Here is a 23,754-nt window from a genome sequence, read left to right as displayed (position 1 = left end):
TTATTAAAATATGCCTATTTCTTCTCCCAGTGAATATTACACTGGGAGAAGATATATTTTGAATATTACTGTATTCAAAATAACGAAACTTGGCTGTACTTAACTCAATATGACTGGATTGTGCGTCGATGAAACATGCTCTTTATCTGTGGGGGTTTTATGACTCCACCGCGTTGATGAAACATGCATTTTGTTTGCAGTCAATTTCAGCTCCACAGCTCTCACTCCATGCTCACTTATTGTTCTTTCTACTCACTGTTGTTCTACAGAGCTCCATTTCTACTACTGCTACTACTATTAATTATTTCTATAGCACTACCAGATGCACGCAGCGCTGCACAGAGTCACAAAGAATAAGAAAACAGTCCCTGCTCGAAAGAGCTTACAATCTAAACAGGTAAGACAGACAAACAGGATGTCATGGATACAGTTAAGGGAACCGTTAATCAGCTGGCTGGTTGGAGGGCAGAGGAGTAAGGATTGAAAGCTATATCAAAAAGGTGGCTTTTCAGTCTGCTTTTAAACAAGGGAAGGGGCCTGACGGACAAACTCTGATAATTTATTCCAGGCAAAGGGGGAAGCTAAATGAAGGGAATGAAATCTGGAATTGGCAGTGGAGCAAAACCCTCTTCCTTAGGAGTATCTACATCAAAACCTCAATGAGAGAACATCAGCAAATGGACACCAGCCATGTTGTTGTTCTGAAGACTTCCGGCTTTTGAAGAAATCAACTGGTTGGCACGCACAGACGTGCATGACATTACTATCAATCAATAACACTCAAATTGAGAATCGTAGAATGGGCAAGTTTGAGCCCTGGGTTATTAGAACTGAATCATTTCAGGACATTGAGGCAGCCACAACAATGCAACTAAAGACATTCACGAAAGAGGACGTCCAGAACTGCTTCAGAAAGTGGCAAGAATGATGGGATAAGTGTGTTTGAAGTGAGAGGGATTAATGGCAATGTGTCTTTTACTGTAGTAATTTTTTTATTTAAACATTCACTCTTATTTTTTGATCACACCTCGTATGCATGCTAATATTTATTATGTTTATTAAAATTTGATACACTGCCATAGCATACAACTGTTCACAGCAGGTGTAAATATGTGCATAGGCATTTATGTGCAGTTGGGGTAGGTTCTGGGTTGGGTGCCTATTTTGAAATATATATTAAATATATATATTAAATAAATGCTAGCATTGTAATCTGGAAGTAGGGACATTGGATCATTTAGTTTTTTACTGTCCCTGTATTAAATTATTTTGGAATTCAATTTGGACGCAGGTTAACCGTTTACTTGAAAATCATGTTGCTTTGTCTTATGATACTATTCTGTTTGGCATGGCTATGAGGAAAAAAAGTCAAATTTCATCTTATAATAACAAACTTCTATTAATAATGATAGGGGTGGCAATTCAGCACATTACGGCTAATTGGAAAAATTATACAAATCTTAATTATTCATTTTGGTGGTATTCACTTTGTCACATTTTTAAAATGGAAAGAGCAATTGCTGTACAGAAAGGTAATTATAACAACTTTATAAAGATCTGGGAGCCATTAGAGAATTATTGTAATGAATGAACATCGTTTTCCTTTCTGATGGATACATGTATTTTATTGGGGGGAGGGGGGAAATTGGATGATTTAATATTTTTATTTAATGATTGGATTTCTGTATGTATTATGAAAATTTTCATTGAAGAATTGTTGGGTGGGGGAAAGGGTTATAATTTCTACTTTAATGGATTATATGTATAAGAATGTCAAGTGCCGTATATTTTATTAGTAATGTAATGTTTTAATATTAATCACTTGTTGGTCAGTTTTAAAATGAATAAAGAATTAAAAAAATAAATAAATAAATATATATTAGCACCTATGTTGTATGTTTAAAATAAAGTCAAAAAAGATCCAAGGCATTCTATTATAAAATCAAGCCCCCACAGTCCCATTTTATTTCAATAGTATGTAACTTTATCTTGTTTTCTTAATTTTTCAGGCACAGATTGGTAATTACGTTCCTTTGAGAAAAGCTAACAGATATTATATGGCAGACAAAAATATTATATGCAGAAATTGTGATAAACAAGGTCATCTTTCTAAAAATTGTTCTGCTTCAAGGGTGAGTGGAAAGGTTGTTTGCTTTTTTTGCACTAATCACATCATTTTAAGAAAGCCTAAACTTTTTAATTTACTTAGGGGTCCTTTTACTAAGACGCGCAAACTGATTTAGCGCGCACTAAAGATTAGCGCATGCTAAGGCGCCCATTATATTCTGTGGGTGCCTTATCATTTAGTGCATGCTAAATTGGTTTGTGCGCCTTAGTAAAAGGACCCTTTAATGAATTTCTAAAGATTGTTACTGTATATCACAATCTGAAGCCGACTGTAACTCTGAAATAATTTTTGAGTGGACAATAATCTTTGTATGTAATCTTTAAGGCATGCTTAAAAATAAATGACTTGTAAGTTATTGATTCTTACTTGGGGCTGGGTTAATATTTAGTTATTTATATGTATTTATACTATCTTCCTTAACAAATTCATTCAAAATGGTTTACTCAAGCAATAAAACATTCAAGTTATGAATTAAGAATTTAAAGATAAAAGATAATACAAAATAAAATCACAGTCAAGAATAAGTCAAGTAGCTGCTCCACTACTAATATACTATAAGCACAGAAAAAGTAATAATCTATTCTAAATATTCTGAAGGTTAGGATCTTACCATCCTGGTTGGTATGTGGGCTACAGATTATTGTGAACTTTGGGATTCTACCAGTTACATGTGACTTGGATAGGCCACTTTTGGAAACAGGATACTAGACTAAATGGACTATTGGTTTGATTTGGTACTCTTTTTTTTGGTGGGGTGGGGGGGATTTTTCCTACAGTGGAAGAGAGAGACCAGATGTAGGTTGAAGGGGAGAGAGGGCAGAGAAGGAGAAGGCAGATGGGTGGGTGGAAGATCAGAGGGTAATAAAGGAGTGGACAGATGATTTTAGAGGACAGAGAAAAGGAGGGCATATGCTGTTCATATTGTTCGTGGGTTCTTCAGGAAGTTTCTACACACATATTTTCACAGGGAATGGTTGGGGCAGGAGAAATGGTAGAATGTCATGTGAGTACTTAGGCAAGTCGGAGCACCTTGCAGGAAGTGGGAGAGCTGTTACGCTGTGGTGAAGTGGCTGCTAAATTTACAATTTGCACCACAGAGGAACAACAATCTGTTGTACATTTTTTGTGGGCAGAAGATATACTGGGAGCAGAAATTAATCGCTTTCTGTGTGCTCAATATGGGGACAAAGGTCTCTCTCATAGAGTCATCTATGAGTAGATAGAAATATTTGAAAATGGCTGTACAAATGTTAGTGATGCAGAGCGCTCTGGACATCCAACAACAGCCACTGTCACGCAGAGTGAAGAAAGAGCCCTGGAACTGATTCGTGAAAAGCTTAATGTCAGGGTTGGATTTGCGTATTCCCTTAACTTCCATAATGTGGGTGCCTAAGGAGGAGGAGCAGAAGTGCTCAGACATTTGTTCCTGACACTTGGTCTGGTTATCAAGAAGAAGGTGAAAACTTTCTGCAGTAGATAGTCACTGATGCTTGAGTATCTGATTGTAAAACTGCTTAGATAACCTTGATAGGTGGTATATAAAATCCTAATAAACTGGATAAACTTGAACTGATGATAAAACGTGGGTTCACCACTATGAACCAGAAAGCAAGCGGCAGAGTACGCATTGGAAACATCCATCATCTCCTGTGATGAAGAAATTCAAGACAGTCTTCTGGGAATCTTAAGAGCCTATTCTTGAAACCTACCACGAAAGAGGAACAAGTGTCACTAGTGCAACCTATTGTGACATGCTTCAAACAGAGCTGAAACCCGCTATCCACTCAAAAAATAAAAATAAAAAGAAAGAACACTGTGAAAGGGCGTCGTATTGTTGCATGCCCCCCACACTACAGCCCGCATATCGGAAACACTCAGAGAATTGAAGTAGGAAGTCATTGAAGATCCAGCATACAGTCCAGATTTAGTGCCATCTGATTTCCACCTTTTTGGATCACTCGAAGTTTAAGGGGCAGAAGATTTTCCTGTGATGGCGATGTGAAAGCAGCAGTGCATCAGTGCATCAGTGGCTATGTGCTCAACCAAAAACATTCTTTTCTGGACACTGGGAAAAATGTATCGCAAAATAGGGTGATTATGTGGAAAAGTGATTTAATTTGCTTTTGAGATATTTAATAAATAGTGTTTAAAAAAATAAAAGTGCAGAAACCTTTTAAAGATCCTATGTATAAGAAACTTTTTTAAAAAATAGGAGATGGAACAAAGAAGAGAGATGATGCCTACAGAGGGGAGTGGGGAGAATAGAGGGAGAGATATTGAACAAGGGGGGCTGAGGGGAAGGAAGGAAGGGGAGAAATAAGCTGCTGCAAGCATCTTTTAATCACATGATTAATCGTGCAAATAAAAATTTTAATCACGATTAATCATGCATTTAAAAATTGTAATCGATGTACAGCCCTAATATGTACATAAATATTGGAATTTGTATTCTTTGAAAATCAAGATTTCCCAACAACAAAAATGGCTGCCACAAGTTCCCTTGGCAGTCTCACAAGACCTCGGGAATGCGTAACATCCATTTTGGCTTTTATGGGGCAGGAGTGTAGGAAGATCGTTCCTGTTCTGCTTCATCGCTAGACCACCAGGGCTTTAAGGTAAGATGTGGAGGGGTCTGGGAGGGGGGTAGAAGTTAAGGCTTGGGAGGCCCCTAAAGTTATTTGTGAATACATAGTATTCATAAGCGAGCTGTTCGCCTAACCCCTGCAAATATAGAAGGGAGAATGTACTTCATAGCTTCATTTCATACCCCTAGCCTAGTATATGCTCAACTAATCGGATTTCACAATATTCTGTCAAACACAAATTGCTTTAACAACCCACATAAGCTTATTTTTAATGCCACATTCCATTTTACAGATGATTTTATACCATTTGGTTCAACTGTGTCCAAACAAAATATCCAATGTAGATTGAACACTGCTGCTGTGTAAAAATACAAAATTAAAGGAAGCTTTAATTTGATGTTATTTATAGTTTAATAAGAACATAAGAATTGCCGCTGTTGGGTCAGACCAGTGGTCCATCGTGCCCAGCAGTCCGCTCACGCGGCGGCCTTTGGTCAAAGACCAGCACCCTAACTGAGACTAGCCCTACCTGTGTACATTCTGGTGCAGCAGGAACTTGTCTAACTTTGTCTTGAATCCCTGGAGGGTGCGTTCCAGTTTTCTACATGAATTTGACAGCTTGATATGTGTGGTTGTAGAGCAGTTGATGTCGGTACATAGGGGGTGACATTTCAAAGTGGTAGAGACAGAAAGAACAATGCTGGATATTCTGTTTGAACACAGTTGAACTGAATGGTGTGAATGAATATAGTGGAGTAAAGCCACTGAGGGATGACAGTTTGGTGAATTATACAGCTAAGTTGTCTGTCTTCATTGCATATTTTTTGAATTTGTTACTAAACTATGTTTTTGGGACTCTACTATACTGCTGCTAATCGGCTGTTTGGTTTATGGAGTTTTTTGACTATTGATCTTTTCCTGTGCAAATAACATACGATTCCTTACGGATGGGTTAAGGACTTCAACTTGCGAGTTACTTGCAGAAGACATCAATCATTTTATTCTCTCCTCCCCCTTATCTCTCTGGGCAGTGCACCTTGTCCTCCTTGTCCTTGTCACCTTGTCCTTCTGCAGGTGAGTTGAGATGCCATTTCATTTGCTGTGCACTAGACTTTTTATTTTCAGGATTTATCTGATATTTTTCAAGACCTCCCTGTGCTAAGAGGTTCCCAGTAGTCCTTGGACAGCTTTGTCTGAAAGAAGGGCTAGACATTGGGGTCTGTAGCCAGGAGGGCCACACTTTTAAAAAAAGAGCACCTGCCTGGCCAACCTGCATTAATACTTGGGAGCTCAGGGCTAGGTCCTCTGGGTACGGTGCTCACTAGTGCTGCCCGATTCAGGAAAAAAAAATTCAATTCGATTCAGCCTATGGAATTGGTTTCTCGATTCGATTTTCCTGCCCAATTGGGTGTTTTTTTTCCAAACATCCTGGTGGGTTTATTTTATAGCCTCTTCACCCCCTTTGCCTTTTCCTAACCACACTGGCACTGTGGTGTAAACAAAATAAACAAACAAAAAAGACTTTTCCTCTCTCTGTTAAATCCTAGCTCACATTTGCGGTCTGACACCAGCTCTGGCAAGATACACGTTTCAAAACTGACATATTGTAATCACAAAACAGAAAATAAAATTAGTTTTTCTACCTTTTGTTGTCTGGTCATTATTCAAATCTTGATGGTTCCAGGCTCTGGTTGTCTTCTGATAACTTGCTTGCCAGGGTCTCCTTCTTTCTGCATGTTAACCATCTATCTGCCATCTCTGTCCTCCCCTTCCGTTTCCCTTCCCTCCCCAGGAGGTCTGGCATATTTCCTTTTTTTCACCTTCCCTCCACAGATCCAACTTTTCTTAACTACCCTTTCATCCAGCATCTCTCCCTCCTTTCCCACCACCCCAGGGTCCACCATCTCTCCCTTTCTTTTCCCAATTACCCTCCTATCCAGTATCTCTATCCCCCTCCCCACCATCCCTTGTGTCCAACTAATCTCCCTTTCTGTTTCTTCCCTCCCTAAATCCCATTGTCCATTATCTCTCTCCCTCTTCTCTATTTTCAGACCCATTATTTTTCCCCCCAAAGTCAGGCATATGCAAGTCACTTTGAACCACCCCTTCCCTCCCTCCCTCCGTGTACTTCTACACCAGGGCCCCCCTCCCCTGAAGGTCTGTCCCCGCTGAAGGCCTGCACCTCCCCCTGAAGGCCTGCACCCCACCCCTAAAGGCCTGCCTGTCCCCCCTGAAGGCCTGTCTCCCCCCCCTTGAAGGCTTGTGCCCCCATTAAAATGATGCAATGCTTAGACGCCATTGGTATCAGAGCTGAGGTATTAAACTGGTTTCGTGGCTTCCTCACATCCCGTTCTTACCAGGTACACTTTAACAACGATCACTCCGACACCTGGAGCAACTCATCCGGAGTGCCACAAGGGTCACCGCTATCCCCACTGCTTTTCAATATCTACATGTCCTCTTTAGGTGTGAAACTAACCCAACTAGAAATAAAACTATTCAGCTACGCAGACAACTTTACGATCATCATCTCATTCGCCAACTCTATCTCAGAAACCATTCCCAAAGCATCCGATGCCATAAACGAGATGGAACAATGGATGACAGACTTCAAGCTCAAACTCAACCCAGAAAAAAACAAAATTCTTCGTTGCCTCCCCTCACCCGCTTGACAATAAAACCCCATTATGCATCAATAAACTCAACTACCCTATCCAGCCCACCATGTAGATACTAGGAGTTACTCTAGACCAATGCCTAACAATGAAGGAACAAGTGGATTCCCTATTCAGAAAAGGTTTCCTTACTCTCTGGAAACTCAGAACCATTAAATCATACTTCGATACGTCAACATTCAGAATCATAGTGCAAACCCTCATACTGAGTCAACTCGACTACTGCAACATCGCCTATCTAGCAATCTCACAAAAGAATATGAGACGTCTCCAAATAATGCAAAATACTGCGGTCAGACTTATCTTCGGGCTAAAGAAATTCGACCAAATGACACCCTACTATCGGCAGATGCACTGGCTACCAACGGAAGCCCGAGTAAGGTTTAAATTTGCCTGTCTCTGCTTCAAAGTACTATACGGCCTTACCCCCAAGTACATAACGGACCTTTTCTCATTCTCTAACAACAAACTCAAAAGAAACACACACTCTAAATTCATTTCCCCTCCAGTTAGAGGCTGCAAAATGAAAAAATACCATGAACACTTTCTCTCTCACCAAGCAGCCCTATGGGGCAAAGACCTAGACCAACTGTTTTCGCTAACTACTTACAGGGAATTTAGGAAATGCCTAAAAACATACCTGTTCCAGAAATACCTAAACAATTGACCCGCTCTACCCTCCCCCCTCCCTATCCCACCAGAATTCACAGCACTGTTATATATATATAATCTGTTATCTTCCTCTTATCGTAATTTTACATTGCTATTTATTCCCAACAAGCCCAGTCGGACATCACCTACTAAAATGTACATCTTATAATTTTGTTCAGCAAATTGTATTTCTGTACTATTGCCTCTTAAGGTCTCTGCTCTCTATATTTCCTCTGAATATCTGCTTACTGTATTTCGCTGAATATCCAGCTCTCTTGATTGTAAACCACCTAGAAGTCGCAAGATTGTGGCAGTATAGAAGAATAAAGTTATTATTATTATTAAAGGCCTGCATCCCACCCCTGAAAGCCTGCCTGCCTGTCCCCCCTGAAGGCCAGTCCCACCCCCCACCCCGAAGGACTGCTCACTCCCCCTCCCCCCCAGAAGGCCTGCGTATTCCCATTGGTGTCCGGCTTCCCCCCTGGCCTCCCCGTACCGTTTACCTTTGGGGAGGAGCCTGCAGACAAGATGGCAATGCCAGCGATCTTTGCATAGCTTCTGAACTGTTTCCTCTGCCACGGTTCCGCCCCTCCTCTGACATCAGAGGCAGGATCGCGGCAGAGGAAACAGCTCAGAAGCAATGCAAAGATCGCTGGCACCATGATCTTGTCTGCAGGCTCCTCCTCAAAGGTAAACGGTGCGGGGAGGCCAGGAGGGGAAGCAGGAGGCAAGGGGGGGAGCCGAACCCGGGGAGGGGGGGAAACGGATGCCGGGGTAGAAGTCGGACAGCAGCACTTCCCGACTGACCCTCCCCCCTTGCCCTCTAAAGCAGGTGTGTCAGCGGCCGGCCAGCCAGCAAGAGCAGCGCTGCTGCTCCTGCTTTAGGGGGCAAGGGGGGAGGGTCATCCAAATCAGGAACCTTTTTTTTTTTTAATCGATTCGAATCGATTCACCCGAAGTGAATCCGTGAACCGATTCGAATCGTGAATCGGGCAGCACTAGTGCTCACCCCTGTGGAGTCAGGTGCTTGAGTGCAGACTGATTTGACCCCATGACTGACTGTGGGCTGCAGTCCCACCGAAGAATTGTGGGAGCATGAGGGGTCAAGGCTTTCGGATTTTTGGAACCTGAACAAAAGGCAGCCCAAAGAGACAAGCAGCTGGAGCTATCCTTGCTTGTCTAAAGCAGAAATTCCTTCTCCATTTCCAGCTGCAGTGAGAAGTTGATGCAGGCATAGCACATGCCAGATGTGTGAGTACAGCTCATTACTATCTATGGAAAAATCAGGGTGGGTCTAAACTCAACAAAACCAATTGTTTCTGAGGGTGTTCCAAGGGTCCCCACCTCTAAAATTCTATTTTCAGTAATTTTGAACTTCCAATTTTGCTCCCATGGTGCTAAAACGCTGCCGCAGCGTCTCCTCTTTTCAAGGGAGAAGAGGCCCAGTTTCTCTAGCCTCTCATTGTACGGCAACTCCTCCAGTTAGAGAGAGAGCAGTTAGAGAAAAAGACAAGATCAAGGCAGTGGCCACCCTGTTGAGTGGGGGTTGTGGAGCAAAGCTGGAAGGCAAATGAGGAGGTTAAGGCAAGAAACATAGAAGCATACTTGGTGAGATCATCAGGGCGAAAGTTGAAATCCCCAAGAATGAGGGAGGGAGAAGATGACTCAAGGAAGCCCAAAAGCCAGGAATCAAATTCAGTGAGAAAGGAGGAAGGGGACTTGTTAGGGGGATGATAAATGACCGCTATTCGCAGAAGTAAAGGAGTGAATAGGAGGATGGAGTGGACTTCAAATGAGGAAAGGCTGTGGGATAGAGGGAGAAGAGGTTGGAATCTGCAAGGAGAGAGAAGACCCCACATCATGCCAAATTTGTGCTAGATAGTCAGAAGAGGAGTGCCCTTTTACCATGTGCTGCAAGGCACGTGGGGGTGGGATGGAAGCCCTCTGGTCATTTCATGGGTCATGAGGTGCAGAAAGCTTGCTTTTGCGCAGATGCCCCTTACCTTGAGAGGAGACGTATGGTTGATAGGTAGAGGTCCTCGGAGGTCCCAAGTCAGGTCTTTGACCCTGATTTTGTGACCTTGATGTATGCAGCTTACCATAAGCATAAAGAGTTGTTTATGTGTCAGGTGGTTAGTCTTAATAATAATAAAATAATAATAACAACAACAGTTTATATACCGCAGGACTGTGGAGTTCTATGCAGTTTACAATGATTAGAAGTTACAGATGAATAGTACTCGGAGTTAAGATCAAGTTTCAAGTTTATTAAAAAGTTTGTTATACCACTTATACAAATTTCAGGCGGTGTAGAGCAATAATAAAAAGGGAAAATCATTAAAAATTACACAAACGAAAAACCACTGAAGACAGAAAAGTAAACTCCACACAAATAGGGAAAAGGGTAGAACTACAATATTTAAGATAAAGTACATTTAAAAGGGAAAAAACAGTAGGAAGGGAAAGACTGACGATTGTTTAGTCCTTAAAAGGACAGTTTTATCCGAAAGCATCCTCAAATAAAAAAGTTTTGAGTTTAGCTTTAAATTGTTTAAGAGAGGGTTCCATCCGCAAATGGGGAGGCAATGAGTTCCAAAGGGTAGGAGCAGTAACAGCAAAATTATTGGATCTCAAAGTGTTGATCGATTTGAGAGATGGGACAATTAAAAGATTCTGCGATGTGGAACGAAGAGATCTAGCTGGGTGATAAGGAGTAAGAAGTTGATCAATAAATGCTGGTTGATTGAGTGATTTAGTAGTAAAAGTTAATAACAAGATTTTATAGTTAATTCGATGTTCGACCGGTAACCAGTGAGCATCAATTAGAAGAGATTTAGAGGTCAGTTATTGTGGGGAAAGATTGTTCAGTGTAGCTGCCTAAGTACTTAAGGAACAAATATGTTTTTAGGTGTCTCCTAAATCCCCCATAAGTATTTGCAGGCATGAGTAATTGTTTCAGATCTTTACCCCATAATGCTGCCTGAGAAGAGATATTGATAATGTATTTTAAATTTACATCCTTTAACCGGTGGAGAAGCAAAATTCAAGTTTGAGCTTCTCTTAAGTCAATTGGTTGAGAAAGAGAAAAGGTCAGTTATATATCTGGGGGCTGGGCCGAAAAGTACCTTAAAGCAGAAACATCCAAATTTAAACTTCACACGTGCCTCCATCGGCAGCCAATGCAGGAGTCAGTAGGAAGGAGTTACATGGTGAAACTTTTCAGACCCAAAATCAGCCTGATCACCGCGTTTTGCACCAGTTGTAATCGTTGCAAGTTCTTCTGGGAGATTGCCAGATAGGCTATATTACAATAGTCAAGTTGGCTCAGTATAAGGGATTTAGAGGTCTTAGAGGGGTTTACCTCCACAAAGTAAGCATGGCAATGATAAAAATCAGAATCCCTTGGCTTCTGATTTTCAGCATTTATTTATTCTACCTAAGGTGGATTTTCAGGTGGCTCAAGTTACTTAAAAAAATTCTCTGCCTAGTGAAAGTGGAGTAATCCTTAAGGATTCTCAGGATCGCAGGGTGGACTTAGTCCTCAAACAGCAATTTGAGGCATTGGCATTAGACCTTAAATCTGTGGCAGTGGCTTCCTTTGGGATGCAGGCCTGCCATAAGTTGCTATGCCAGAATCTGGTTGCAGAGGGGACATGGTGCCCTTCTGTGGTACTGGCTGGGGTAGACTATGTGGTAGACACTGTGACATGCTCAGGCTCATGAGTAAAGTGTCAGGATATTCAATCTCCGCCTGCAAAATGCAGTGGGTGGGAGATTCGGCGTTGAAGGCCATCTTGAGCAAGCTCCCTTTTAAGGGTCAGATGCTTTGTGTTAAAAGAATGGATGACTTGACCAGCATGATGGATTGTTGTCCCAAGTTCTTGCAAGACAGTAAGCCATGAGTTACCGGTAGTTCCAGTCGTGGTTCCTTTCGTGGCTATAGAAAATTGTTTTAAGGGTCTGTGGGCTGCTCATCCCAAAGGTCCTTCCAAGGTTCTAGACAGAGGTTTGGGGGCTGTAGAAGAGCTTCTAAATGTGGCTCTTCCTCCATCATATTCATCACTCCATTACAAATTCTAAGAAGTCCAAATGGCACCAGGTCGACCTCTGAGATACCCAGCATAGGAGGGAGACTCTCGGAGTTCTGGGAGACTTGGGCACAAATTTCATCAGACCAATAAGTACTGAACAAACTCAAATTCTGTTGTCCCCTCCTGGACAGCTTTCTGGACTCTGGCAGGAAGACCAGAGAAAGAAGTCAAGGTCAGAGTGACTGTGCAAAAGCTGTTACAAATTGGAGCCATAAAGGTGGTGCCAGCCGCAGGCTCTTGCTCAGGCAGACACTCAATATACTTTATCATGCCCAAGAAAGACTCAGAAGATTGGAGACCAATCCTGGATCTCAAGTCAGTGAATGCAGCATTAAAGGTTTCCAGGCTCTGGATGGAAATGGTGAGATTGGTCATTGCCTCAGTGTCTCTGGGTGAATTTTTGGCATTGCTGGATTTAACAGAGGCTTAGCTGCATATATCCATCTTCCCCAGGTCACAGGAGGTTCCTCCAATTCCATGTGCTAGAGAACCATTTTCATTTTTCAGCACTGCCCATCGGCTTGGCAACAGCACCTTGCACCTGTACCAAAATAATGGTGGCGGCAGCAGTAGCAGTGCATCTGTGCAAATCATGCATCCAAATTCATCCATACTTGGACAATTGGCTGATTAGAGCGCCATCTAAGATAGAACTACATCAATTAGACATAGGAAAACCCACACTCCACGTACCCTCCATTCAAAAAAGTCAAACGAAAAAACTATATGATGGCCTCCTAGCCACACAAGCAGCAAAACTCGACAACCAATGACCCCAGACTACAAAACATTGAAAGACTCTAATCTTCAAGAAATTCCTGCAAACGACTTAATACCACTAGCTCCTTCCCAATACCACTCCCTAATACCTTCCCAATTCCCCAAAGCAACCTCATCTACCCCGTATCTCTTCTAGAAATTACCAGATATCTTCTTCATGTAATACCTTTATTGCAATTCTTTTGTAATCCGCCTTGAACCGAAGGCAATGGCGGAATAGAAATCTCTAATGTAATGTAATTGGGCAGTGTATCAGGCAATTCAACTCCTGCTGGGTCTGGGTTGGATTATACATTTCACAAAGAGCCACCTGGAACCCACTCAATGTCTGGAGTATTTGGGGGTTCTGTTCAACATGGAAAAGGACTGAGTTTTTCTTCCAGAACCATGCAAACTGAAGCTCAGATGACAGATCCTGGAGATTTTGGAGCTACCAATACCTTTACCTGCAGGTGCTTGGCTCCATGGTAGCGACAATAGAAGTGATTCCATCAGCAAGAGCCCAACTGTGTCCCTTGCAGAGTGCACTGTTAGTGTGTTTGTCGCCTCAGGACTCTCTCCAGACAGTTAGCCTGGATGGTGAAAGCGCACCAGAATCTTCAGTGGTAGCTCCAGCCGGAGTTATTATTCAGAGGCCTTCCTCTCCATAAAGGGTATTGGATGATCCTCACGATAGATGTCAGTCTTTACATCTGGGGGTGGGGGTGTCATTGCAAGGGTCATCCAGTATAAAGGCATTGGTTGCCCTCACAGAGGGCATGGTTCATCAGTAGAGTTGAGTCATTTGGTTGGCTCTACGGTTCTTCCATGCATGGCTAAAAGGCAAAACAGTTGAGGTCTTCTCTGACAATGCTACAGCTGTGGTGTACATCAACAGACAAGGGAGAACCAAGAGTGCTTCATTGCAGATGGAGGCTCAGTTGCTTTTTCAGTGGGTGGAAGCCCATCTGCAGGCCATCACAGCAGCTCATATAGCAGGAGCAGACACTGTCTAAGCTGATTATCTCACTCTGGATCTATGGGAATGGTCCTTGTCCCAGAGAGCATTCAACTGTATTGTGAAATTCTGGAAATAGCCAACATTCAATCTCATAGCTTCAGCAGACAACAAGAAAACTCCTTATTTGTTCAGTCGAAGGTCAGAGCTAGGAAGCATTAACATAGACACTCTAGTACAACCTTGGCCAGTAAACAGGCTCCTGTATGTGTTCCTCCATGGTTGATGATAGGCTGGGTCCTTCACAGGATAGCGATCTATCAAGGATTGTTAGTCCTGGTGGTCTCAGATTGTCAATGTCATCCTTGGTACATAGATCTAGTCCGGTTGCAGCGAGACAACTGTCTCAAACTACTGCTGCACCAGGATCTTAAGTCCCAGGGGCCCATAGCCCTAGAGAATCCAGAACACTTTGGGCTGATGGCATGGCTGTTGAGCGTTCAGCCTTAGCACAAATGAAATATTCAGAATGGTTATCACAACACTTCCATAATCGAAGAAGCCAGGAACTATAGTGACCTATGAAAAAATGTGGAAACTTTTTCAGCTCTGGTGTAAAGAGTAGCAGTTAGATCCCTTATGGGCTCCCAATTCCAAAGTCCTGTTTTATTTTTTAGGAAGGTCTAGAGAAGGGACTGGTGTTAAGATCTCTCAAGATTCAAATAGCTGGTCTTTCATGTTACAGAGCTCAAATGAACCTAAGGTCTTTGGCCTCTCATCCAGATGTGTCCAGGTTCTTGAAGAGAGCTCTCGGGCTCCACCCTCCAGTGTGGCAGCTGGTACCTACATGGAATCTCAACATTATGTTACTGGCCCTCACTAAAACGGTATATGGACCTTTGTCAGAGTTGTCTATTATGGATCTAACCTTGAGGACAGTTTTCTTGGTCATGATCACTTCGGCAAGAAGAATTTCAGAACTATGTTATCTTGTAGAGAGCCTTTCCTCAGAATCACAGAAAGAGGGGTGTCTTTACACACCGTTCCTTCCTTTCTACCAAAGGTCGTTTTGGCATGTCATGTCAACCAGGAAGTGCGGCTTCCCGTATTTCAACCCACGAGGACAAAGTTTTGTAGTTGCTGGATGTTAGGAGAGTTCTTCTGCATTATCTTGAGGTGACAAATGAGTTCCGCTTGTCAGATCACCTATTCGTTTTGACCAGTGCTAGTCATCGAGGCAGATCAGCCTCTAAAGCTTCTATTTCCCGATAGATTCTCATGGCTATTTCCTCGGCATACATTGGCTGTGGAAAGCAGCCACCATTTGTCATGAAAGCTCACTCTACCAGAAGTGTGGTGTCTTCCTGGACCCAATGAAATTTGTAGAGCAGCCACATGGTCTACCCTTCATACCTTTACAAAATTTTAAAGGGTGGATGTGGCAATACAATTGGATGAGGCCTTTGGGTTCTCTGTATTGGTAACAGGCTCATCTGTCCTGTCCTAGACTCAAGGGACTACTCTGGTACGTCCAGAAAGGAAGAATTAGGTTCTTACCTTGATAATCCTCATTCCTGTAGAACAGTATACAATTCTTTACACCCTGCCCTGTTAGATGTGTGTTATGGCTGAGGAGGTTTATAGTCTTGCAAAAGTATCCAGTGGCTTGGCTTGTGGCAGCAAGGGAAGATAAGCAGAGCCTCCGAAGAGGTGGCACATGAGTACCAAAATCGATATCGGCACATTTCGACTTGCTAAGAGCTGTACAAGTGCTAATGCTGGTTGCACACAGGTGGGTTAAGAACATAAGAATTTGCCTCTGCTGGGTCAGACCAGAGATCCATCGCGCCCAGCGATTCGCTCCCGCGGCGGCCCTTCAGGTCCATGACCTGTAAAGTGATCTTTTGTCTAGACCTGTTCTTCCCTAATCCTTTATATCCTTCAAACCCCTTTTCTTTTTATCTATATCTTCCTTTATCTGTAACCTTCAGTCCCCTTATCCTTCAGGAATTTATCCAGTCCCTCTTTGAAACCCCATAATGTAGTCTGACCTATTAAACCCTCCAGAAGCGCATTCCAGGTATCTACCACCCTCTGTGTGAAGAAGAATTTCCTAGCATTGGTTCTAAACCTGTCCTCTTTCAATTTCTCTGGATGTCCTCTTGTTCTTGTAGTTCCCAATACGCTAAAGAGCCTGTCCCTCTCAATCCTCTCTATGCCTTTCATAATCTTGTACGTCTCTGTCATGTCTCCTCTGAGTCTCCGTTTCTCCAGGGAGAAGAGCCCAAGTTTCTCTAACCTCTCAGCGTATGAAAGGTTTGTTGTTTCACCACTGTTCTTTGTTGCCCTCTTGGATGGTTGTTTATTAACTCTTAGTTACTATTGCAGAGCAGATCGAACTTATCTGGATTGGGATGTTCCACGAGCCTTTCCCCTTGTTTTAACTTCCTCTCCTATCACTTGCTTTGGTACAGACTGAGGAGAGGGGAGCATGACCAAGAGAGACAAGGAGGCAGATAGAAGAAAATGATTGTCTTCTGCAAGCAACTCGTGGGTTGAGGTGCTTAACCCATCCATAAGGAATCGTTTGCTGCTCTTCAGTAAAGAGGATTATTGAGGTAAGAACCTAATTCTTCCTTCTTTGCAAGTTTTTCTCAGAGTTGTTTAGAAATGATCCTTTTTCTCCATGTACAGTTTTTGAAATTTTTTTGCTTCAAGTTTTGAGATTTTTTTTATTATTGTTTTAAAACAATTTTGTAAATTTATCATTACTAGCTATAAAGCTAGTAAGATTATATTGTGTTTGTATATGAAAAATGGTTGGAAGAAATTGCATTACAATTAGTATTATTATGATGGGGTGTGTTCTGGGACGGAGCATGAGTGGGTTTGAGGCGGAGCTTGAGCAAGGGTACTCAGTTGATATTTGTTAGACTTAGGCCAGGGGTCTCAAAGTCTCTCCTTGAGGGCCGCAATCCAGTTGGGTTTTCAGGATTTCCCCAATGAATATGCATGAGATCTATGGTGGAATGAAGAAAACAAATGGGACACCGTACTACAGGGATACAAACTATATAGAAGAGATCGAGTAGGGCAGAAAGGTGGAGGTATTGCCCTATATGTTCAGGAAGGAATAGAATCTGTTGAAGTGGCTACGACGGAAACGAAAGAGAAGCTAGAGTCCCTCTGGGTCAAGATTCCTGGCCAAAACAGCGCAGACACGAAAATTGGCCTTTACTATCGTCCCCCAGGACAGGCGGAGGAAACTGACTCAGAAATGATAGAGGAAATCAAACAAGAATGCAAGACGGGCAATGTAATAATATTGGGAGACTTCAATTTCCCGAGGATAGACTGGAAACTACGAACCTCCAACTGCGGCAAGGAGGCCAAGTTCCTGGAGGTGCTAGGGGATTGCTTCCTGGAACAAATGGTAAAAGAGCCGACAAGAGGCAATGCCACCCTGGACTTGGTACTAAATGGCCTCACGGGACCGACAAAAGAAGTAGAAGTTACGGTACCGCTGGGGACGAGCGATCACAATGTGATCAACTTTAAGCTTGACATCGGGAATAGAAAACGTGCCAAAACCTTAACCAAAACCTTTAACTTTAAAAAGGGCAAATACGATCGCATGAGAGCCATGGTGAAACAACGACTCAAGAAAAAGGTGGACAAACTTGAAACGGTAGACCAGGCATGGTCCCTACTGAAAAATACTATCACAGAAACACAAAATCTCCACATTCCAAGGATCTCCAAAGAGGGGAGAACAAAAGGTAAGGGAGAACCGGCATGGCTTACCAGACAGGTGAGGGTAGCCATAAAAGAAAAGAAGGACTCTTTCAAAAAATGGAAACACACGAAAACAATCGAAGCATGGAAAATACATAAAGATGATCAAAAGAAATGTCACAAGGCGGTGAGGGATGCCAAAAAGGACTATGAGGAAAAAATAGCACAAGAAGCCAAAAACTTCAAACCCTTCTTTAGATACGTGAAAGGGAAAAAACCCGCAAAAGAGGCGGTGGGATCCCTGGACGACCAGGGAAGAAAAGGGTACATCAAGGAAGATAAACAAATTGCTGACAAACTAAATTCCTTCTTTGCGTCCGTCTTTACGGAGGAGGATACCGCTAAAATACCAGAAGCAGTGAAAGTGTTTGGTGGAGTAATAGAAGACAGCCTCACCACAGTTGAAGTGGAGTTGGACCAGATATACTACCAGATCGACAAACTTAAAAGTGACAAATCCCCTGGACCGGATGGAATTCACCCGAGAGTTTTAAAGGAATTGAAGGTTGAAATCGGAGAGCTATTGCAAAAACTTGCCAATCTGACAATCAGAACTGGACAGATACCAGAGGACTGGAAGATAGCGAATGTCACGCCAATTTTCAAAAAAGGATCGAGAGGGGAACCGGGCAACTACAGACCTGTGAGTCTTATGTCTGTCCCTGGAAAGATGATTGAAGCACTGATTAAGGATAGCATAGTCCGGCACCTAGATACACACGACTTGATGAAACCCAGTCAACATGGGTTCAGGAAAGGGAAATCATGTTTAACGAATTTACTTCAATTTTTCGAGACCGTGAACAAGCAAATTGATAGTGGAATGCCGGTGGACATAATATATTTGGACTTCCAGAAAGCATTCGACAAAGTTCCACATGAAAGGCTTCTCAGGAAACTACAAAGCCATGGAATAGAGGGAGATATACAAAGGTGGATAGGCAAATGGTTGGAAAACAGAAAGCAGAGAGTGGGCATAAATGGGAAGTTCTCAGACTGGGAGAAAGTGACTAGTGGTGTGCCCCAGGGCTCAGTGCTTGGGCCAATCCTATTTAATATTTATATCAATGACCTGGAAGACGGAATATCCAGTGAGATCATTAAGTTTGCAGACGACACAAAGCTATGCCGGGCAATCAGATCGCAGGAGGATAGCGAGGAACTCCAGAGTGACTTGTATCAGTTAGAGAAATGGGCAGAGCAATGGCAGATGAAGTTCAACGTGGAGAAATGCAAAGTAATGCATTTAGGTAGTAAGAATAAGGAATACGAGTATAGAATGTCAGGCGCAACTCTGGGTAAGAGCAAACAAGAAAAGGACCTGGGTGTACTGATAGATAGGACCCTGAAGCCGTCGGCACAATGCGCGGCAGCGGCAAAGAAAGCAAACAGAATGTTAGGCATAATAAAGAAAGGAATCACGAGTAGATCGGAGAAAGTCATAATGCCGCTTTATAGAGCAATGGTCAGACCACACTTGGAATACTGTGTCCAACATTGGTCTCCCAACCTAAAGAAGGATATAAAACTGTTGGAGAGGGTGCAGAGACGAGCAACGAAGTTAATAAGAGGTATGGAGAACTTGGAATATGAGGAACGACTCAAGAAACTGGGACTGTTCTCCCTTGAGAAGAGGAGGCTGCGAGGGGACATGATCGAGACGTTCAAAATGCTGAAAGGCATCGATAAAATAGAGCAGGAAAATAAATTATTTACATTGTCCGACAAGAGGACATGGTTTGAAGCTAAGGGGGGACAAGTCCAGGACAAATGTCAGGAAGTGCTGTTTTACGCAGCGAGTGGTGGATGCCTGGAATGCTCTCCCAAAGGAGGTTATTAAGGAATCCACTGTGCTGGGATTCAAAGGCAAATTAGATGCACATCTCCTTATGAGAGGCATAGAGGGATATGGGTGACTAAAACTACATCAGGTGTATACCTGACTGGGCCTCCGCGTGTGCGGATCGCCGGACTCGATGGACCATGGGTCTGATCCAGAGATGGCAGTTCTTATGTTCTTATGTTCTTATGTGCATGCACTGCTTTCAATGCATATTAATTAGGGAAATCCTGAAAACCCGACTGGATTGCGGCCCTCAAGGTGGGACTTTGTGTGTAGGCTGTTAGTCTCCCACAGGGGGCTCAGCAGGGCTCTTCAGGAAGCTGCCTTTGATCTCTCCCCCCCCCTCTCTTCGTGTCCACAGTTCCGTGGGAGTTGAGTATCAGTTTCTGTCAGCACCTAGCAGCACTTGCCTTTTTTGATAACAGAATTGCAACAGAAACAAAGTTACGAATGGTGCAAAACATTACAGTATCCACCATTGCCAGACAGTCCACGACGTCTCATGCGTACAGATGAAACGGAACCTGTGATCTTTGAAAATCGCGAGAATTCGCAGGAGCCATTACGAAAGCTGCTCAGCACTGATCAGCAGCACAAAATTGCATGCCTACTCGTGCTTCTTCTCAGCGGCCGAAAACGCTCACAGGCAGCCAGTTAATAGTGGGGCAGGAAGTTGCAAAGTTTGTTCCTGCCTGCTACACTTCCACTGATGATCACCAGTAGAGGTATGAGCCTGAGGCTAGGACAAGGAGGGCGGCAGGCTGCAGAGCCTGGAAGGTAGGGAGGGTGCAGAGTCTGACGGGGGAGGGAAGGAAGGAAGGGGGTTGGGTGCAATGCCTGTCAGGGCAGGGCACTTGAATATTAAGCCGCCCCACTTATATTCGAGTCAACTATTTTTCCTCCTTTTTGGGGAAAAAGGGGGGGTCTCAACTTATATTCGAGTATATATGGTATGTGGGAAAAGTTATATATTCAGTTCTTTACATTTACTTCTATTACAACCATTAAATGTACAGTGGTGCCTCGCATAACGAACGCCTCGCACAACGAACGCTGCACACAACGAACTTCATGTCTTGATTCACACAACGAACTTCGTTTCACACAACGAACTTCACACAACGAACTTCGTTTCACACAACGAACTTCGTTTCACACAACGAACTTCGTTTCACACAACGAAGTCGCCCGAGCTGCCGATGTATTGCATCCTTCCGCGCAGGCACTGCAGGCAGTCGTTAGTCACTGCGCTTAACTGCCCTCTCTCACTGTATACAGTCGTCCTTTTAAGATAAACTCAATATTTTTTATATATCATGGCTTCTAAAAAAAGCAGGAAGGTGATTTCTGTTGAAATGAAACGGGAAATAATTAGAAGGAGTGAATGTGGGGTAAAACAGTGTGACCTCGTCAAAGAGTTTGGCCTCAGCAAGACCACCATTTTCACCATTTTGACAAATTTATCTTTTTTTATGTCATCTTAGCATATTTTATGCTGCAGAACGAATTATTTTTTTTAACATGTATTGTTATGGGAAAACACGTTTCACATAACGAACTTTTCGCATAACAAACTTGCTCCTGGAACGAATTAAGTTCGTTGTGTGAGGCACCACTGTATTTTGCCTTTACTTTTTAATTTACTCTCTGTCTCTCTCATGCTCAAGGCCTGCCGGCTCCTGCCCTCTCCAGTATTCTCGGAGAGGGCAGAAGCTGGCATGCCTTGAACATGCGCAGAAACTCAACACTCCACTCTGGCGCAGCATGGAAATCGATGTCAGCTTCTTTGATCGCAGGAATGGTAATGCTAGCTGGAGGTGGGGGGGGAAGACAGTTGCATTGGTCATCGGGGAAGAGGGTGTTTTGTGAAGGAAAGTAGCAGTTTTCATCGAGGGAGGTTTGGGTTTGTGGAAGATGGCAGTGTTGGTCATCGGGGTGGGGGGGGTGTAGAACAGAAACTCTGGGCATCGGTGGGCAGGACAACAGCATGACCAATGATTGGGTGGAGAGGATAAAAGCCTAATGCCAGCTGGGTGGGACAAAAAAGGTAGCGTCGGTCATCAGGGTAGAGGGGATTTATGGAGCACCTTTCATCAAGGGAGTGTTGGGTTTGTAGAAGATGAGAATGTTGGCCATTGGGGGGGGGAAAGGGGGTTTGTGGGGGAAAGTAGCAACTTGCAAAAATTTGCAGGGATAGTGTTCAAAGTTAAAGTACACCCACACTTTAAATGATGTGTTGGTACTATGATAGAGAATAGTATATACATAGTATTTGCATAAATATGCAGCTATAAAATTAACCCTTTAATGTTTTGCTTGAAAATAAATAATCATAGCCTTTTTAATAGTAAGACAAAGTTATACACAGGTAGGGCTGGTCTCAGTTAGGGTGCTGGTCTTTAACCAAGGGCCCCCTTGTGAGCGGACTGCTGGCCACGATGGACCACTGGTCTGACCCAACAGCGGCAATTCTTATGTTCTTATTGGAAACACTATCGAATTTCTTATTATTTTTTTTAAGGAAGTGTGTTGTGGGTTTATTTTTAAACTTCTGATTCTAAGATGGAGTTTAATGGTCCTATATGTGTATGTATGTATGTTTTTTTGGAAGGGAACTGTTTGTACCTGATTCATGTTTTATGCAAGATATTTGTGCTGAGAGGAACACATGAGATTTTGGTGCAGTCCTTTTTCTCATGATGCTTTTGGTGATAAGAGAAATTTTCAAGGGTGTGTAATTATATGATTTGCATATGAGATCACATGCACTTTGAATTACTGACGTTCCCTCTCTACCTTTTATATTTTACCCAAACCCTTAGTCTCCTATACTTTGCCTCTTTCCTTTCCATATCAGTACTCTTCTTCCTCCCAACCACAATGGCAGCCCAGTATCAGAGACTGCTCATGCTATGCAGGAGCCAAAATCAGGGCAAGTTTGTCTTCAGCTGCCAGGACATTAAGGCCACAACATGATCACCCAAATTTCTAATCTTGGTTTATATTTGAGTCAACCATGCCCCCTTTTTTTTTGGGGGGGGGGACAGTTACCTTGGTTTATATTTAGATCTGTTTATATGTGAGTATATTCGGTATCTAGCCAGAATATATATGTGAGATAAGATATTTAGAAAATCTGTAAAAACTACTGTATAATTAGATTGACTTTGTATAGAATCTAGCACTATATTCCAATCCCTTGTCACCTGATAAGAGAAAGCAAATATTAAACATTTTTTATATTTAACTCCTCTAGGACTTGTGCCTTAGTCTCTGTCTTAGTGCCTGCCTTATTCTCAGCCTAACTTGTCAGTGCTGCATAATCCCGCACCCTACTCTTGTGTTCCAGCCTAGATTTTGGAAAGGTTTCACCTCTCCAAGCCTCTTATACTTAGCATAGATGCAGCTGCTGACTTCTGTGATTCCAGAGCTACCAAAGAAAATTCCACTGCAAAAGCCAGATTGTACAGCCTTGTGGGACTAGTAACCTACCTGTATGTAATTACTTATAAAATACCCTGGTCTTAAAAGCTATATATATGCTAAAACAAATTATACATTAAGCAGTAGCCCTTCAGATAAAAATAGGAAAAGCAGAATTATTTTGTTCCCCCAGACTAACTGTCTGTAGAAGATCAATGTTTTCCCTACTAAGGGCTAGATCAGCAGTCTCAAACTCAAACCCTTTGCAGGGCCATATTTTGGATTTGTAGATACTTGGAGGGCCGCAGAAAAAAATAGTTAATGTCTTATTAAAGAAATGACAACTTTGCATGAGGTAAAACTCATTATAGTTTATAAATCTTTCCTTATGGTAACAATCAAAAGAAGGCAGAGAACAGGTAAGTGAAATACATGATGCTTAACTTATCAAAAATCTTTTTGCAGAATGTGAGAGTAATTCCCCTTTAAGTGATCTAAATTCATGTAGACTCAAATTTATTTATTTTTTAACTATTGATAATGTAGCTAGATGATATTAATTCATCTGGTGAGAAAAATATGGCAGTAGCTACAACATGTCATTGGGGGCATAAGACAGCAGAAACCTTAGAGTTTGTAATGAATATACCATATTTTTCCAATCATAAGATGCACCTGACCATAAGACGCACCCACCTCTAGAGGAGGAAAAAGCAAGAAAAAAAAATTCTGAACCAAATACCGTGTCCCCCCTCTGGTGGTCTAGTGGTAGGCCGGGACAGGGTACAGGGCACATCTAGTGGTGGACACGTCTAATGGTAGGCAGCCAAAAGCCAGCCTGCCCCC

General features: G+C 42.6%; 1 protein-coding gene across 4 annotated transcripts in view; it reads left to right on the top strand.

Annotated features, from left to right (window-relative positions):
• ZCCHC7 (zinc finger CCHC-type containing 7) overlaps positions 1–23,754 on the top strand; it is a 489,275-nt gene that overhangs the window by 241,148 nt on the left and 224,373 nt on the right. For all 4 annotated transcript variants that reach the window (XM_033917137.1, XM_033917162.1, XM_033917145.1 and 1 more), the window contains exon 4: positions 2,010–2,132. In XM_033917137.1, the coding sequence (XP_033773028.1) occupies positions 2,010–2,132 (123 nt within the window). The remainder of the gene's footprint in view (positions 1–2,009; positions 2,133–23,754) is intronic.

This window comes from Geotrypetes seraphini, chromosome 1, assembly GCF_902459505.1.
Source record: "Geotrypetes seraphini chromosome 1, aGeoSer1.1, whole genome shotgun sequence".
Lineage (NCBI taxonomy): Eukaryota > Metazoa > Chordata > Amphibia > Gymnophiona > Dermophiidae > Geotrypetes > Geotrypetes seraphini.
Note: the sequence above shows the minus strand (reverse complement) of the source record. Positions and strands in the feature narration are given on the sequence as shown.